The sequence below is a fragment of the Calonectris borealis genome, chromosome 2 (genome assembly GCF_964195595.1).
Source record: "Calonectris borealis chromosome 2, bCalBor7.hap1.2, whole genome shotgun sequence".
Classification (NCBI taxonomy): domain Eukaryota; kingdom Metazoa; phylum Chordata; class Aves; order Procellariiformes; family Procellariidae; genus Calonectris; species Calonectris borealis.
This window is the reverse complement of record NC_134313.1, coordinates 3,654,622-3,674,283: the sequence shown is the minus strand read 5'-3', so window position 1 is coordinate 3,674,283 and position 19,662 is coordinate 3,654,622. Positions and strand designations below refer to the sequence as shown.

At 39.9% G+C, this 19,662-nt stretch overlaps 1 protein-coding gene across 6 annotated transcripts in view; it reads right to left on the bottom strand.

Annotated features, from left to right (window-relative positions):
• The window catches only part of TSNARE1 (t-SNARE domain containing 1), a 554,353-nt gene that overhangs the window by 175,615 nt on the left and 359,076 nt on the right, over positions 1–19,662 (bottom strand). For all 6 annotated transcript variants that reach the window (XM_075141068.1, XM_075141069.1, XM_075141073.1 and 3 more), the window contains 2 exons: positions 16,557–16,629; positions 3,600–3,682 (listed from right to left, as the gene is read on the bottom strand). In XM_075141068.1, coding sequence (XP_074997169.1) covers positions 3,600–3,682; positions 16,557–16,629 — 156 coding nt within the window. The remainder of the gene's footprint in view (positions 1–3,599; positions 3,683–16,556; positions 16,630–19,662) is intronic.

Here is a 19,662-nt window from a genome sequence, read left to right as displayed (position 1 = left end):
TTAATAATTAAAAAAAAAAAAAAGTATTTCTTCCAAAGCTCTGACAGCTCCCACTAAACGTTTTACGCCTCTGGGATGTAATACCTTTTTTGCTCATGATTAATTACAAATTCATCTACCACATCCTCTATTGCAGCACAGATATAGCAAGTACCTCTCACACAGTATAAATCAAGCAATGTTGAAATCAGAACATATACAATGATTTACAATGGCAGGGAAAAAATTATGGAAATAAAGTGCATATGACATAAGAATTTTTCTACATCACGGGTAGGCATAATGGGTATTGTTATTTTTCTATATGGTCCATAGATTCTCTGTAATATCTGACCGCCACAGAGTCCTTAGTGAATTTACTTGGTGAAGCAGGGAAGTGTTACTGTCAGGGGGTGAAGTCTACTGGTGAGACGAGGGACTACAGGCAATAACGCGGCTGCCAATTATGGTACCCAGCATGGACTCAGGGACTTCCCATGGCATCTAAGATCAAGACCGTAATGATAACTTGAGACCATCTACTTTCCTGAGCTGTCTGATCCTGCCTCTTGTAACAACAGTGCCCAACACTTCTGCTGAGACAAGCTGCCTCGTGTCAGATGGAGACACACAAGGGTTGCAATTTGGTACTCACCTCTGTATGGTGACCAGCGAAGAGTTACACCTACCTCATGATGGAGCCTGCACGTACACGTCCATTGAAAAGGGGGAAGATGTGCAGGCCCACGGGGTAGGAGATGGCAGGGAACAGAGAGGAGGGAAGCAGAATCATTTGCACAGCCATCTACCGCTCCCTTCCCTGGGCTGAGAGCAGGGGCTGGCTGAGGGCTGCACTGAGCCACCCTGCAGTCTTGTCCAGCCTGAAAGTTGGCCACCACTACCTTACGTACCATATTATTTCCCTCATATGCTCTCTATTATTGTTTTATGGTTTGGGGGCGGGGCGGGAGTTGCTGGTGTTTTTTTGTGAGTGGGTGAAGAGTTTAGATGGGGGAAATGAGTATTCACACAAAGTAATAAAACACTACTGTTAGCACACACACCTGAAGATGATGGAGCACCTTACAAAATGTAAAATGCAGGCAAAGGACCTCAGCAGGAAGATATTTACATTTGTTTAAACGTTTCTATCATTTCAGGGAACCTAAATGCCTTATTTTGTACTAGTTAAAGAAAAGCTATTTACTGATGCTTTGTTATGTTAATGTACAGGTTGGGACTGGTGCTTCAAGTTGTATTGTTGAAGTGACTGCATTGCATTATATGCAAACATTATGTAAAATAACCAGTCACTTAATCTTTATCTCTGGCAGAAATCCATTCATTAAGGTCTACGGTAGGTCTTAAGCTTCAATGTTTCAGTGATGTTGACATTTCTGATTTCTCAATTCAAGTATACTTTTGTCGATACAAGCATACTACATACACACACGTATTCATATACATATATACATATAAACAGAGATAAGTAACAAATGTATGTAAGCCAGTCTGCATTTACAGGACAATTACACTATACTAGAGGTTGTAGGTAACAGCCAAATACATTAATGAATTGGCACTTTAACAGATGAAGGAAAACTACTCAATAAGATTTAAAAAAAAAGTCTGTGCTTTTGATCTCTGAGCAGCACAGAAGAGTGCAGAGAGAATTTAATGTATGTAAAACTATGGCAGCTCCCTTGAAAGCAGTTCACCCACAAAGCTGTCTGGCTGATCATCCTCCCAAATCCATCATAAATATTTCTAAAGCAGCCCAAATCACACACACAACCTGGAAGGATGACTTATATCCCACTGCATTATCCATTCGTATGCAACTGGCACCAACATCACTTCCTACAAAAGCCCTTGAGGGCTGTGTGCCCAGGACCCTTCTAGTCACATTATGAGGACAATGTCCTTTTGAATGTAAGATGAGCAGATATCACGGCATATAACAGAAGAGGCATCATATGCAATTTGGCAAACCCCAGGCAGCAGGCCAGCAACTGAAGACAGAAAAACTTCACTCCATTTTCTGCCCGTATCTCAGGGAACCTTATGAAAGAGGTGACAGAGAGCAACGCATTTGTCTAGTGATCCTCATCCAGCAGTGTGCAGGATAGCTACCTGTCCTCTGCAGGGGATCTGGATTGTGCATTTTCTTTGGCAGCAGAATTTTTCTAAGTGATATTTGTCTATACAGGCTTGTTTCGTGGGCAAGGGAGACTCTGAAGTGGTTTCCCATAAAAACCAGTCAGTACACATTTATGCCCTTAGCAGCGGTGGCTATATCTTCATGTTGATCAACATATTTGAGGAATAAACGACCTCCTAACTGGGCAGGCTATTTCAACAGCTCCTGCTGGCTGAAGAAAGCAGATCCTTTACACTGTGCTGCATTCATTTTCTGCCTGACTACTCTTTGACCTTCTTAGCCAAAATTGTCATTTGCAGCTTTGCGATCAGCTCTACTGTCAAGTATTACATTTATTCGTGTCTCATTTTAGACTTCATGCAGTAAAAACGCAACAGGCTATTTTCAAAGCAAATGCAGGATTAAATGCGGGGTGACACACGTTATCTTGAATATATATGCCTTTAAAACCAAAACATAATGAAGACCACACAGTTTCTGCAATATCAAAGTTCTACAAAAGTTGTTCTTATTATCCAAAATTGGTAAAGTATGTTTCACCAGAAAATGAACTATAGATAATTTAAAAATCACATTACTCTCTTTCAGCGGAGTAAAATGCCTGCAGCTCTTACTCCTTTGGTCTGGAGGTTTGCCCCAGACGTTCAGAATTCATTGTGCCCAAGGACCAACAAGGAGGCAATATGTACTCGCATAGACCTCAGCTATATTTTGTCATAACAAGACTCCAGGTACATGAAACTCACTTTGGACTTCAACAAACCGATTTATGATTGAGGAAAAAAGGAAACTAACAGCTTTTGTTCTGTCAATCCAATGCAAGCAATAACAATTTTTTCTTTTTCGTTTCCCACCCCCCTTCATCCCTAGAAAGTACTAACTATAACCATCGAACAGTTCTTTCTGGTCAAGCTATTTTCAAAAAGATTAATGTTTTTGTGTGTGTGTATGTTTTATTCTTGCTCCAATGAAGAAAAAGAAAAAAAAAACAAAAGCCCTACCCTCAAATTGCCTTTAAAAAGTGCTGAACGCCATTCCTATAGCCATTATTCACCAACCACATCATGTCTTTTGACAACTCAGTTGTTTTTGAAAAGCACTGTTGCCTGATTATAGGGAAACACTCCAATAAGAAGCACATATACACTTAAATGATGCACTTTTTATGATGTCTTTCCAAGAACAATAGTAGCTAATTGTTGAGTTTCCTACTGGGAAATGTCTCTTTAATATGCGGATATCTTAATGACTACTCTAATGCAAATTGTCGACACTACAATAATTTAATCATATATATAAGAAAAAAGTTTAGCTCTTACTTAGAGTATGCTTTATCATCTTTCCAGGTAGCACAAATCCAACGCAGCCCATGTGCCATGTGGTTCACAGCCGCCAAGTGTTCTCTTTATTTTAAATACTATTACTGAAAGTATCCGTAGAGTTATTTAGTCCCACTTACTTGGTGCTGACTGGCTTTTGCCAACTGCTCATTGGCTGATTCTACATTAGAAGATGCAGTCTCAATGTTGGCTTCAATACTATCTGCAAATTAAGATAACAGAAGATAATTACAGGGTACAAACCTAAAACAAAGACTTTATACCAACAGCAATTCGGCAATTTACTCATGGGCATAAAGAAATGAGCAGCCTCTTGTCTGCAAGCTGTAGTACTACAAGGAAATAGGAATGCCACCCATTTTGATGAACACTTAACCCATCAGTATGTCTGACAGCTCTCCATGTGTTCCTAGACAGGTTAGCTCATCCCATTCCCACTGAAACCAATGGGAAGTCTGATTGGGAATTCAAAGGAAATCAGCTCAAGGCTGGTAAGTTTACTAGGTTAGAGTTAAATTACAGAAGGGACATGGCAGATTGTATCTCAAATTATCTCATTATTAAAGCTCAGGGATAAGATTAATTTGAGTACATGTGTGTTATTGACATTCCCAGGTCTGTACAAGTCTGTACTTGAGCAAGTCACCTTGGACACTATCACAGTCAACAGAGAGCAAGTCCATACTGTGCAATTCATCCCACTCTATGGTACCTGCCTGCTGCTGATCAGATCAGACAAATCACAACCTAAACTCCTGGATCACATTTCGAAGCTCCAAGGGGGGATCTGTACAGATGGCTTAGATAGAGACACATTGCCAGTATCTAAAATTGAGGGAGAAGAATCTCACCCCAGATTGCTAGATTTGACATTGGAGGATGCTGGAGGAACCATGGGGAATCAAAATGAGACTAGAAAAGAAGGATTATCACCCACACGTTGCAGCCGGCAGCTCCCCACTGCAAAGACAAGTATTAACTTTGACTCCAGAGCTGTGCTTCAAAAGCAAGACACCTATGGCATAAAACCTGCAAATAAGGGTTTGTGTTTCCAGCACACATCTTAGAAATCTTGACCAGCTTGTCCCCTAAGAGATGTGCAGCCAATAATTTCTGGCCGCAATGGAAGAGTATGGGCACTTGGTCTGCTTCTGTGTGGTTTAGAGCAGCTATTATACCATGGAGTACATGAAAATGGTCAGGAGAAATTCAACCACAGGTAGAAATTTGAGAATAAGGTTCCAGGGATTTCTCTAATCCTTAATAAAATTAATGGAAATTCTTCAACTGATGGTATTAGGAGTTGGATTAAGACATGCCACAGAAAATTTAAGTAATTTATTCTTTTATTTTTGAAGGAAAGAACATTAATCAGACTGGCTGCTTTTGTGATGGGTTAAGAAATGAAGGTTTGCAGATAAACTGTGGAAAGTAGTTGTGTTCAGGTTTTGCCATTTTTAAGTGAAACGGTGTTGCAAGTCTGTTAACGTAATTATGCAGTTCTGGTAACTCAACTTAAAAACAAAACGTAAGAACAAAGAAACCACAAACCAACAGAACCATGGAATAAACAAACTTCAGCTTAACACTTGGAAACCTCTTAAAAGCCCTGTATTACACCTGGGAGAGATGGGTTTCCATTCCTTCGATTTTAGATTATGCATGCTGTAGTACACAAGAAAAAAACTACATGGCCGGCAGTTTTATAGATTGAAATACCATAATTTTATTGGCCATATCCAATGTTTCTCAAACCATTTTTATTAAGACTTTAACACCAATTTACAATTTAACATCAATTTAACAATTGGCATCACTGACCTCTGCCCAAATGCATTCCTTGCATTCAGGACTCAGCAGGAAGAGATCAAAAGGCTTCTAAGGAACTCAACCTCTGTCTGTGAAGAAATATCACATTTTCTTCTACAGAGCCTTAGAAGAGCTGCATCCACACACATGCACACATCAGTGTGACAGCCTTGAAGGGTTTACTCACAGTCTTGCGTTAATCTGAAGGCGTTTCTGGGAACGTGTCAGATTTTTCTTTTCAATACCAGTTGAAAAAAATGGTGCTGAATTACCAAAAATGGTGAACAGAAACCTGAATGGCACAACAGCACACTGCAGTGTGTTTTTGCCTTGTGAGTGGGTCTACCCACGGTCTACCTCAAAGAGGTGTGTCTGAGAAACAAGGTGTTTCTTGTAAGTGAAACGATAGACAGATTTCAACCTGTCACTTGATAATGATGAGGTCCTAGGTGAGATTACGAGGAAAACTGTAATCACTGTATCACTGTCAATTGGTACCACACTTCTGTTTAAAAAGTATAGAAGTCCCAACTCTGGGGCTGGCCCCGATGTCTTTCCAGCCAGACGTTGAGGCTGACCCACAAATCAGTAATTGGTCATTCTACATATTTTATAGGAGTAGCAGTAGAGGGACATTTGATGTTTTCGGGTTAGAATTGAGGAATAGCTGAAAAGTGGTAGATCTATGGGCTAGATTGGCTCTGTAGGACAGGGTAGTGCTTGCTTTCTCTGTTTGCATGTTAGGACAGTGCTGCGTAATTGGCAACTACAAGCCCTGATCCAATTTCCAGCACTGCGTATATGAGCCTCTCTGCATATGGAAACAACAAGGCACAAGGCAGAGAAACCAAAAGAGCTAATATGTCGTTAACACATACAGGATGCATCAGCCAGAATAACTTGTCACTCACCCAAGGTGACAAATTCTTAGTTGCCTAGTTGTTGACAAGTATCTACTTCTATGGTTAAGCATGACCACATGATGGGTAGTGAACCAGATTGGTTTTGCCTAAAAACATTTTTATATGTTCTGTGGAAGTCCATAAGAACTAGCCACTGGGGCAACACCAGTTTGCATCAATTGAAATTCAGCTCCTGACCACTCAAAGCTCCAACACGCCATAGCTTTCCTGCAGCCAAGCTGTGACACGTTAGGATGGGGAGAAAAGAAGAAAAAAAACAGGTAAAAAAATTGAACCAAAACTAAGAATATATCCTGCTGGGATGCCTGTTAATTTTAGAAGCACAAAGCCTGACCATGGTTTTGGGTTACAAAATACAACTTTACGTGGGAAAATACCTCCGTGCATTAAGCTACTTTGTGATGGGATTTAGAAGAGATGGGGGGATTTGGGAAATTTGAAAGGGGTGGAGGGAGTGTGCTGAACACCTTGACAATCACCTAATCAATGTAACAGGACTTGCTCACGTATCTGATGTTTCTCAGGATCATAGTGCAGACACCCTTCACTTGAGTAGTGCCTCTTAAAGGCTGATTGTCCTCAGGAAATTAATCATTTAGACATAGAAGGGCTACAGAGGAGAAATTTATGAAAGATATCCTACTAAAACAAGAGTAATCTCTCTGTGCTCCTCTTGGGGCAGAGGGAAATCACAGCAGGAGCTTAATTTAGCTTCCTTAAATGGCCCTCCAGAGGAAGCTAGCACTTTCCGCTGCCTGCAGGGCAGCCTAAGGAGATTTGCCTTCGTTAGATAAAATTAAACTCTGCGAACGCCCCCTTAGTGCTGCATGGAATGAGCTAATCATATGTTATGCACCGTGTTTTGCAAATCTACGTTTTTCCCAGCACAGGCTTTCACAAGTAGGATGGACGTGTCCTACATGTCTTATATGAGTTGATGTGATGTTACAGGAGGAGGCTGGACCCTGGTGGCACTGTTTCTGCTCACTTGTTCTCCTAACAGGGGGATACCAGCCTTGGAATAAGCAAACCTCCCATTTAAAAAAATTTTTGTAGCAACTTGTAACAACAAGGGGAAAAACTAAGACAAACAAAACCCACCAAAACATCTCTAAAACTCTATAAAAATGAGACATAACTGTGTAACACAATTTAACTAGATATTTCTGCTTATTAACACCAGAGAGCAGGGGAAGGAAAGAGAATTTGGGTCAAATCACAAGGAAGTAAGTAATAAGTCAATGATGTTAATAAGTCAATGATGAATGTGTCATTCACAACTATTTCAGTGCATCTTTGCTGAATGCTAGTGATGGTTCACAGTTTCACCTTGCTCACTTTCAGGCTCCTTGCGAAGGTACCTTGCTTGGGGATGGAAAGGCAAGTATTTCCAGAGGGGTGGTAGGATCCTAGGTAGACTGAAAAAATCTTCTGGAGGGGGTCTGCCTTTTCCTTTCTCCTTTGGCTTTGGTATGAAGGGACAGAGATTCTGTTCCCAAATAAGTGAGATAACCCAGCCCTGGGTCTGGGATTTTCCAAAGAGCCTGAATCCCGCAACAATTTTCTGTCCTTAGTCTGTGATGACAAATTTATGGTACAGTCTGAAAACAAACAAAAACCTTAAGGCGATATTATCGCCATTTTATTAAACTGAGGGACAGGGCTGCACCAAAGCAGATGGTGGTTGCAAACAAATGCACCAAGGAATTAAGAAGAGATTTCTAATTTTCCAGCTATAGCACATCCTTTCAATAGGAATACTGAAGGTGGCAGAGCTAACCAGCTTTTAGATGTAATTTGATATGATTTTATGACACACACATGTCACACAGAGACAGAAATCATTATGACCCCAAGAGGTGTCTTTCAACCCTTTCTATTTACCTGTCTTCTGAGATCAAGCCCTGCTAATGACCAACAGGAGTCTTACATGTGAAATTACTGGAGTGACAGTGGCTGGAGTGGGGTTTTTGTCCTAATGTATCAAGGAATCACTCATACAACCTGAGTCTTTATAGTGGCCACAATGGACTGGTTTCACAAGGCAGTATTTTCTGTAAAACCACTTGAAAGACAGGAAAATGAGCTTGTGAATGAGAATTTTAAAATGCTCCCACTTGGCAGTAACAAAAATGGGTCCCTTTAAGTTTCACAGTATGCTCTTATATTTAGCACTTTAATAAGCTTAACCCTCTTTTATCACTATAACTTCTGACTAAAAATAATCAATACAACATACTGAAAAGCACAAACAACAAAAAAAAAAGGAGTATTTTGGTAATGTTTAATGGTTTATTTCCTAATTAAAAGCTAAATTTTGGGTGAAATTGCTTTCAGCATAAAAAAGAATTTTGCCCGTTCTAATTGTCATGTACTTGGAGAGTTTTAAGTGAGTCTCATTTCACGAACAAAAGGGCACAACTGTGGATGTTAAGGGGAAGGAAAACTACGGCAGTTCTTCTGGAGTGAAGTTTAAAATGGCTTAAGGTTGGTCATTTGCAAACTTCAATGTAAATGTCAAGTTATAAATTCCGCACACAAGAGGATTTATAAAATAAACTTGCCCGTATGCTAAACTAAGGCTAAATGGGTCACATTGCCTTAGACTGGTGCAATGAAATACAATTTGTAGCTCCATGAGTCATCAGGAGTCATGGTTATTGCTTCCAACAAAAGGCAGATAGCACCTAGCTTTCTATTTGATTTTAGCAGAGCTCTAATTCTTCCACACAGTAACGCACCATGACCCTCAGAGGTAAGGATTGAGGCACTGAACAACCACTCACCCTAATTTTCCAGGCAGGCCTGGAAAGACTATTTAAACTACCCTAAAATGTCATAACCAGCTCTTCCTCCTGGCTTTCTTCGGCCAACAGCCCAAAGCCCTAGTCTGTATGAATAAAAGTGTCTATAAGGCAATGGCTGAACACCAGCATAAATTTACAACACTTCAGCTCCTGAGTGATTTACGCTGTCCTTGAAACACATCTTGGAAATGTCAAGTATCTGCTACATATGTATGCGCTGAAAAATGGTATCACTCTGCCAGAGGTTTACCATGCCTGCCAGGATACATCTTCCAGGGATTTAAAATTCAACCGTTGTCCTATGTATATCTATTGGAAAACAGCACATCCTACCAGAGAATAAGGTACCTCATATCATCTGCTCTGCACTAAATGGCAGAATGCAGAAATATTACCACTTTAGCAGATGCAAAGCAATTTACCGTTCTTTCTTTTAGAGACAAGTGGTCTCAAATTACTGATATTTGCCACAGGAGAAGAGTCAGCGTATGAAGAGTTTCCTGAGGGTGCATGGTATGGCCTCTGCCCTCATTGCCTGGTGTACGCCTTCAGCTATCTATCTGAAGTATCCACAGTTCCCATACGATGTTCTCATATGGCTCTGGGTAATCCAAGTCTCTAGTTTTAATCCCACAAAATTTGCACATGGGAGAATATTACATCATGGCAATGGACCTGATTCACTTTTTTTTTTTTCCATTTCCTTCTTTTTTTGATGAAAAAAGGTATTTTAACAAGACATTTTTTGTGCAGAAATTTATGGGCATGTCAGATTTTCTTTTTTCCCAACATAATCTCTGAAAGTAATTTAAAGAGGAAAACAGCACTCAATATAGCTTTGATTGGGAAATTCCAGCTACTCATCTGTGCCACACTTTCTTTTTCCTTGTGATGTAAACTGAACATTTTTTTTTTAATTCTACAAGACATCCAAGTTAAAGAAAATATTATTTCAAACTGCAATAAAATATGTTTCTTTAAAGTGACAAAAAAGAAAGAAAAGATTAAAATAATTACATTTGGTTTTCCAAATCCAGCTCATGAATTGACACCATTTGGATAAATACCTTAATTTCACTTGCATGCAGCATTTTTCAGAAGTCCACTTTTGTCTACAATTAACACAACGCTCACCTTCCATCACGCAGCTGAGCGCATAAGCTATCAAGTCCTATAGCTCAGTCAACTGATGAAAGAAGTGTCAATCTGAGTTTCTCATAGGAATAAATGAGGATGATGGGGGTGTTGATTCATAGAAATAAATATACTTTATTTCTGCTTACTGTCTTGGAAAGTAAAGTCACTGACATTTACAACTTGCTTGACCTCTTTTGCTTTATATGGCTCATTTGATTTACTTAACCTACTCAAGCCATGGCGTCCCAAACACAGCCTGTCTGTGGCAGACTATAACACCTCCCAGCAGAAATAAACCAACCACCTGGGTAGCTTCTGCCTTTAGGACATTTACTGCTCAATTGCAACATTACTAGAAATTGAGAGCATGGCAGTTCCAACTTCCCAAAAATTACTTCAGAAAAATTGGTGTGAGAAGAATCCTACTGGTTGCAATAAGTCTCATAAAAGGAAGAGCCTTGTTTCTTGTACAAAATTAGCTGGCTCATTAGCTGCAAGTGTACCAGCCCAATCACATTTTGAGGGTCAAACACAGAACAACAGACAAATCTTTAGGCGTTAGTAAATTTGCAAGTGTAGAGTCACCTATTATTCTTTTCCTTATAAACCAGCATGTGCTGTCTTACCAGCACTGTCAGCACTAGAGCTAAACGTAGAAGTCCACATAGAGCAAAGGAAGACAAAAAACTCATACTCACAGAGAGCAGAAACAGGAAAGAAGCACAAAAGCTCACTCATTTTTTGTGCTGCCTATTATCTCAAATAAAATGAGTTGGTCAAAGATCATGGTAGCCCATACTTGATTCCAACAATTCAGTTGTACCAGCGGTCATCAACCTGTGCCTAACAGGAAACCGAGCACCTTACAGACTCTTCAGTGCTGTCCGAAGCCAAGGACATGTGAAAAGTGATAGTGGAGGCCACCACTGCTGTAGTCCAGATAAACAGGGAGAGCAAGGCCAGTGGTATACAAAACACCATGACCTTAAAATCGTGGCCTACAAGGCAATTAAGGGTAATAATACTGTGAGATTTCAGCAGCTGGGGCGGGCTTCATTAGATTTAGAAAACAGAACAACAAACTGATGACAGGGTATTTACCTAGGATGAACAAAGAAATTGAAGGTTTCTTGGGAAGTGAAAGGGAAGTGGAATAGATTATCACTGATTCAGAAATACCCCAGTGTACCCTTCCTGCATGGGCTGTGCTCTGTACTGACATGTAACTCTGTGTCTCAACAAGTGGCTGAAAGCAAGAGAGCCAAGAGAAGATTTCCCAATTCATCAGGAACCAATAAGAACATAAATGTACCCATTCACATAATAGCCTCCTCTGAGATCACTTAGGAAACTTAACCAAATGAGAGACTTTGCAGCCCACATTCAACTGAACGCAGATATTAAAGCTGTTACATTCAGGTATTCAGGGACCACTCTCAAGATGTGTTCATTTTCTGCAGATGTCCCAACTGAGACACATAACTCAGGAGAGTTTAGTTAAGGATCTAGTTGAATGATTTCCCAGCTCGCTTTGCATTAACGTATCTGACAACAGACTCTTGGCTGTGCCATTCAGGCAGTCAGACTGGAGGAGGACACGTGTGGAAGGGTACTAATGGACCCTCTTGGCTCTTAACAGTGTCTACGTGTTAAACCAGCCTTCAGGTCAGAAAGGCAGCAGTGATAAAACAGGCAACAAAACTGAGCTGATTTCACAGGCGAAAAAACCCAATTAAAAAAAAAAAAAACAAACCTAAAAAAACCTCCTCACATCCAAAAGTTTCTAAAGTAAGCAATACATTTGCATTCATGCAAATATAGTTTACTTTTAAGGAGGTTTATTATTATTATTATCATTAGGCAATAAGTGACAATGTGGTATGTCAGTGAACACCAGCATTACTCGAGGACTGAATGTATTGACACCATCAAGAAGATCTTCCGAGACTGAAGGAAAGCACCACCTGCCTTGTTTATATTTATCTTGGCAGGTCTGTGGGTTCTAGCCTGACAGATAGATGTAGTGATGTTTGTAAAGCGAGGGAGCATCTACTTTAGATCATGATATGAAGTTTCTTCACCCTATTATTTTCAAATATAAAATGCCCAGACTTCAAGAGTGAAGTGCAAGGTTAGTAGCACCAAGATCTAAGCCTGGATAAGTAACGGAAGAAAAAGAAAGTCTGAGGAAGTCTTTTGCTTGATGCAGTGGGGTCTTCTTCCGGCAAGTGGGATTTGCTGTGCAAACATAGATTTGTATACATTTGGTCTGGACAAAGAGGCAGAGGACTGGTAAATTAGTTGCTGTGTCTCCTGCTGTAATCTTAAAATAGGTGGCTGGTATGTGATCTTGGAATTTCTTCCCATTTTAGGGAATTGGGGAGGTTACAGATACACTGACAGAAGGTTGGTTCTACAACTGTCCAACGGAGAAAGAAACCTGACTCTTTTAAAAGTGTAAAATGTTTTCAGAACAATGTGGTTCTTTCCTTGTGGCTTTGAGAAATGTGATGGAGCTGCGAACAGTGATATAAATGGTGAAAGTTGAATTAAAGAAGTTTAGATAAAGTAGATCTTGTGTGTTATTTTGGTATAACTAGTAAGGTTGCATACACAGGTAGGATGGAAAAACAGCTCTTCTAAAACAAAAACAGAACAGCATTTTCTTTTGCTGTGGGCAAAAAAAAAAAAAGCAGTAAGTGTATTATTCAGGTCATCTTTATTCTCTGTTACAAGACAAACAGAAGCCTACAGATGTGGACAAACATGCACTTACCTTCATCAAGTACTAATACAAATACTGGCAACTGTGTTGTTGACACTTCCTTCAGAGGAACTGGGGATTTAAGGATTCTCTTCTCCCTAACACCAGTTATAAAATTGATTTCATGGAACTATGTCTATTTAAGCCAGGATGGCCAATGAAAGAACAAGCTTGCACATGTAAAATAGCGATGTTCAGTATGAAACACTGGGGATGTTTCAAGCTGTTGAGGTACTTGTAGTTCAGTTGTGTGGCCATCTATGAGCATGGAGAGGAGTGACTGTTGCTCTAGCAATCACCCCCAAAGTAATTTACTTCTCACAGTACCAAATCCTTAATCCTTGTCTTGGATGCTTTGGCTGAAGAACTCTTGTGCTACCATGAGAGTAAAGTTTAGCAGTGGAGATGGCCCTCTTCTAGCCATTTTGAGATCTTGCCATTTATACATCAGATCCCCAATCTGTACATTATCATCAATGCACTCCAGAACCTTCTGGATTATTCATGCCCTGCTGTGTTGTCCCTCCAACACATATCGGTGTGGTTGAAATCCCCCATGAGGACCAGAGCCTGCAAACATGAGGCTGTTCCTATCTGTCTGTAGAGGGCCTCATCCACTTTGCCTGTATTCTTTTTAATCCTAACCCATAAACTCTCCATCAGCTCCTCATCCATCCCCAGGCAGAGCCCCATGCACTCCAGCTGCTCTCTTACATAAAGGACAACTCTTCCTTCTCGTCTTCCTGTCCTGTCCTCCAATGCAACACTCATCACGGGAGCCAACCCACTACGTCTCCATTATCCCAACAAAATCATAGCCCTGCAACTGCATGCAGATCTCTAACTCTTCATGTTTATTCCCCATACTGTGTGCATTAGCGTACACGCACTTTAGAGATGCACCCCAGCGTGCTGAGTTCCCGGAGAGGTATTTGTCCACAGTGATGCCTTGTAGGCACCTCGCTGCCTACATGCAAGTGCTAGAGGTGACCCTGCCCAAGTCACATTGTGATGACTTTGTGAACCCCTCCTGCAACACCACTCCATGCCCTTTATTCAGCAGTCCTGTCCATTGCTCCCTCACAGGACTGCTGGTCACCCTGTTCCTCCCCCATCTTTCCTAGTTTAATGCCCTCCTTATGAGGTCAGCCATCCTATTGGCAAGAATAGTTTTGCCCTGCGTAGTGAGATGGATCCCATCTCTCCAAAGCAGATATAAACAGGGTCCCATGGTTATATATCGCCAACACCGATTCCGCAGCCAATTATTGATTTCTCCTATTAGTGCCCTCCTCCTCGCACCCTTTCCCCTCACCGGCACCCTGTGTGATGAAGGTGCATGGGGATGCTTTTGCCAAGAACTCCTGTAAGACTCTGTTAAAAAGACTCTTTCTGATTATTCAAAGGTAACCTAGGCCACTAGCTTGTTTTGGATTCAAGGGCTTGGACTCACTGATACTGTAATGCTTAGTTAAATATTCATATCAAAGAGATGCCATGACTAGGAACACAGGCATGGGGCTTATTTGCAGAAGACACAAAATAACAGAGATATGCTGCCCCGGCTCTACATTTCTCCTCATCTATTTCCTCCTTGCGTGACAAAAATTGCTCTCTACCCTAGGGAGTGTTATGGATGTTTTCATTAAGGAACTGGCTCACACGCTAGCAAAACTACTTTTAGGTTTTTGTAAGAAGTATGGGTTACTCTGCTTGTGCCATGCATAGACCAGCTCTTCCCATTAATTATCCCCAGCTCAGGTGAATCAGAGAGTGGTTTGCTCTACAGCTCTGGGAGCATTTTGCTGAGTGGCGCATCTCACGCTCCCTGGCTATGTATTTCCCTGTGTTTTCTAAACAAGCACACACAGAGCTTTCATTTCATGGATGTAAGAGGAATACATGAAAAAAATAAAACAAATGCCAAGAGAACTGTCTCTTATCATCATGGCTTTTGAATTTTCACTGTGTGGGTTTCAACTCCCTTTAACTCCTGATTCGTAATCTCACTTACTTCTGTGTACTATGAATGTCAAAAGATAAACAGTGGCACCTTTCAGCGGTTGGTTGGGAAGATACTTTGACTGGCTGCCAGGCTGAAAAGATACTCCTAAAGAAACTATTAAAAATCTGCTGCAGTGAAACAGGAAGAAGAAAGAACATGTCAGATATAAAAGCAACAAAAACCTTATGCTGGCTCAAAGACAAAACATCCTACTTAGTCTAACTGTTTCTCACAGGCAGGTTAATACTGGGGTCGCTTCTATGCAGGGGCAACATCTTAAAATAATAAATATTGCCTTAAAAAAAGGAGTTACAAGGATCTTGAAGCTAGCTGATGTATGTTGTCATGTCCCTCAGGGCATTAACATCTAATGTGCTTTTAGGAGATCAATCAGGATCCAAAGTTATCTATGTACAAAAATGAGCTTCCAAACAAGCATAAATAAAATAATTAAAAAAAAAAAAAAAGAAATAATAAAAAGTTGGGTTTAGATATCATCTTGATTTTTTTCTGCACCTGTGAACCTGAGAGGTGTTTCTCAGTGGGATGCAGCTAGCTCATTTCAGTGTGAAAGCAGATACCTTATGCTAATGGAAACTTGCAGAAGTATGAGCTTGGCAAAGAAATCCAGAGTGATTAATAAACAGCAGAGAAGAGTTTCTTCTTTTATGATCTACATATGGCTGTCTTAGGACTTGATCCAACTCCCAGGAGCTCCAGTGAGAACTCCAGCTGAGTGCTGCAGGTTAGAAATACCTCCACAAATCTTGCTTCTCTGGAGCTTAGGTCCCTCAACGTGGCTTAGGACAGTTAGCTCTCAAATTGGGAAGTAGACAGTTGCTTCTGAATCACCGCACAGTATTATCATACATACACAAACTGAGAGATATAGAAAAAAGTCTGATTGTTCTTAGCTGCATCAGAAGACAGCAGTGACAAAGACAAGGGTCAGAGGAAATTTAGAAGGAGCAGATCTACTGTGTCTTATCCCTCTATTCACAAAAAGTGGTGGCTGTCAGTGATGGGCTACTTAAAGATAATACTAGGGGTTACTCTTATCTCTTTTGCCAAGTTTTCTCCACCACACTCCTAGCCACTGGTAGTTGGAGAGCAAGAGGAGGTCAACTAATGAGCAGAAGCTTCAGACTAAGCATGTGAGCCCATCAAGATGTTAGGCTACTGTAAATTTAATCAGACACACCCCGCAATGTGGAAAGAAAATTCCATTTAGTAGAAGCAAGCTGCTTAATTTTCTCCACCACCATCAATAATCATAACAATAATTGCTACTACTATTGTTTTTTAATTACAGTTCCAGGTAGAAAGGAAGAATTGGATCCCTTTCCCATTAATGTTATATATTCTTCCTTTTTACAGTCAAAGGGAAATGGATTAATCTCACTGAGATTTCTATTTTATGCCAAATGTACCAGCTAACTATCCTTAATATAAAGAACCCTATTGCACAGGGCAGCTTCTCAGATCAAAACATCACTGGATGTACAAAATGCCCAAAACACAGGAAAAATAATCACAGCATCAACAAACAGCTGCTCGTAAGGGAACACACAATGTCATATTGGAATGGTGCAGGAGGGTAACAAAGCTCATACTTTAACGGTGTTACCCACCTATTGTGTCTCCTTGCTCATGCACCACGGAGGCCAGGTCTTTAATGATCTGGTTCACATCCAACATGTCACTCTGAAAAGACAGAAAGTCTAACATTAATGATGAATGGGTAATATCCAAGCATAAAAGACATGTTCCACAGTCAAGCTTTTGCAAAAAAAAAAACAAAACCAGAAACCCGTGTCTGTATAGAATTAAAAGAAAAAGTTATAATGCTCCCATAGAAAATCAAAAATCCCCTTAAACAAAGCCATGGTTTGCTGGATCTAAGTCAGCCGTTTGACTCAAACTTTCTGTAAGAAACACGTAGAATGATCAGATTATACAGTTGCTTTTCAGAATTGTGGAGGACTAAGAAAGAAAAAAACAACAATAAAAACAACAGCAGCAAACCCTTTTTTTCTAAAAATGTTATTTTTGATGCGGGCCATCAGTGTGGATTCATTCCAGAGTGTGGATTCTTATATAGAAAAAGACCATCTTTCAGCATAGCATCCATCTGATAAAATATTATTCGTAAACTGATGGAGATAGGATCAAAAACTCACAGAATTTGAAATCTTGTTGGTAAGGCAATAAGGAAAGACCTGTTTGATGAATGGATTCATTTATACATTTTCAGGTGTAAAAAAAAAAAAAAAGTAACTAGATTCAGCACTGAAATTTTCTGAGTTAAAACACAGCAAATTGCCAGTGAGTTTGTTTCACTCATTTCTGAACACTTACCATATACAAGAGCAAAGGTGAGCATATGTTGACTTCATATGACACTGGCTCTTATAAGAAGAATTACTCTAGCAATAGTAGGCATAATAATATAGATACTGATGAATGCACTACCAGTAAGGTAACATTAGCAGAGCAGAAAAAAAGATACTCAAACTGGATGCATTTTGTTAAGCTCTACAAATCCCAGAATCATAGAAACATTGAGGTTGGCAGGAACCTCTGGAAATCATTTAGTCCAACATCCCTGCTCAGAGCAGTCAGTTAAAGAAGGTTGCTCAGGGCCTACTTGGGTTTGTGTATCTCCACAGATGGAGACTCCACAGATTGTCTGACCCAGAGTATGTCCATGTATCCTTGTACTGGGGAATCCAGCACTGGATGCTTTCTGAAGCGTTGAAAACATTTCTTAAGAATCTGCTTCTCCTGAGGCTAATTGCACAGTAATTCATTTATCTGCTTGGGTCCTGCTGCAACTCCAGTCCATCATGCCAAAAGGTCCGATTGCTTCCACCTCGCTTTTAAAGACCTCAGCTTCCCTACCGGCAAATTTAGAAAATGGTGCAAAATGAATCCATGCCCTTCTACTGAAGTTTGTTATGAGAACACAAGTGGCATAACATTTAATCATATAATGCAATAGAATTGCATTAATTTGCGCTGAAACCTGGGAGTCCCATTGTGAATTCTAGAATATACCGAATTGTTGAATAACTGAAGAAATAGGAGAAACAAAAGGTTTAAAAAGCTGTGAGAAATCATAATAAAACAAAAAACAAAATCCCCAACCAAAGACTGGGTAATGCATCACAAAATGCACTTCATTCATTCACTTGTCAAGCATAATGAAGCTTTAATTATGTATGGTATTATTCATAACTTGTAAATACTGCAGAATATTTTGTAAAAGCAATGAAGTTTAAGTAACTTGAGATTGCACTTGAGCACTATGGTAGTAAATCATCGCCAGGAAATGAGGAGAAATTAGTTGTGATTTTTTTGGGTGGGGGAGTTTTCTGAGTTTTGTAAAAATCTTTGAAAGGAGAAAGCTAAAGTTTAGCAAAATGTGAAGAATTGAGAATTAACTTTAATGTGTTGTTCTGCTTTCATTTAGCTGTTTAGTAAAAGATGATTAAGGAAAAATTAAACAAACAAATAATAATACTAAAAAAGCCCAGAATGCTCATTTGTCTCTCTTGGCTAAATTGCTACTGACATCAGTCTTTGGTTTCTGTTGCTTTGCAACATAAACAAAATTCTTTCTACCCTTCAGTCAGTCTGTTTTATTTTGTTCTGCTTCTTTTACAGCACTTTAAGTGAATGCAACTTAAAACTCATGAACATGTTTTTGCACTTACATTTGATTAAATAGAGGTTATTGCAATATATTGAATTATACATGCCCCCCACCCTTCCAAGTATTTCCATTGGAAGAAAACAAGCGGGCAATTCAGTTTGAGAAAGATCAGATGATATATTGACTCCTTATAGGGTCTTCCTCTGCTAATTTAACCACAAGTAGTTGGGCTTTCTGCCTCCTGATCCCAGATATTATGACAAGAAAGGAAGAATGAGAAAGGAAATTCAATGCTGTATGTGAACAGTGCTGTTCAGATTTGCCATTTATATCTAGGTACTTGGGCCGAAACAGCCATCTGCTGCTGCAGCGTATAGATCTTTTTCATAACATTGTAACAACACTTAAAATTATTGTTTCGCAAATATGCATTAGTTAAAGCCAGCCGCTGAGTTGTTAGGAAGGAAAAAATGTGACTACTGTATTTAAGGAAAAACAAACAGGGGTGAGTTGTAAAGCTCAGAGCACAAAGCAATCTGACCTCAAGCAAGGAATCTGTTGAATAATTTAACCTGGCAATGTGAAGTTTAAAAGTCCCTGATATATGTAAGCAAAACAGAAGAAAAAATAGAAGAAAGAAAAATAGCCAGAAATAAAGACCTTCCATAATGGAATATACCTAGGAGCTATGTTCCTGCTCCTTCTTGCCAGGTTAGCTCTATCATGAAGTACCTCTGAACTTACCAGGCATCAGAGTTTGTTAACAAAATCAGATTGCCTTTGGTTGCCCACATTTGCACATACTATGCGGAATTCACAGTGAGATACAACTTCTCATAAATCCCTTTGACTCCACAGAAACTGGAAGTACAACAGCCAGCTATGGTTCCCAAAATGCTGTCTCCCTGCCAGCTAACTAGGCTGGGGTTTCTTGGGTTTTAATCAACAGCAGCCTTTCCTGTCTGGCAACAATTCACTCCTTACATTCGGCAGCAAGAGGGAGACCAATTTAAATTGTTTCATCTAAATCCTCTTTTTTTTTTTTTTCCCCAAAGGAGAAATCCATTGTACAGATTAGAATA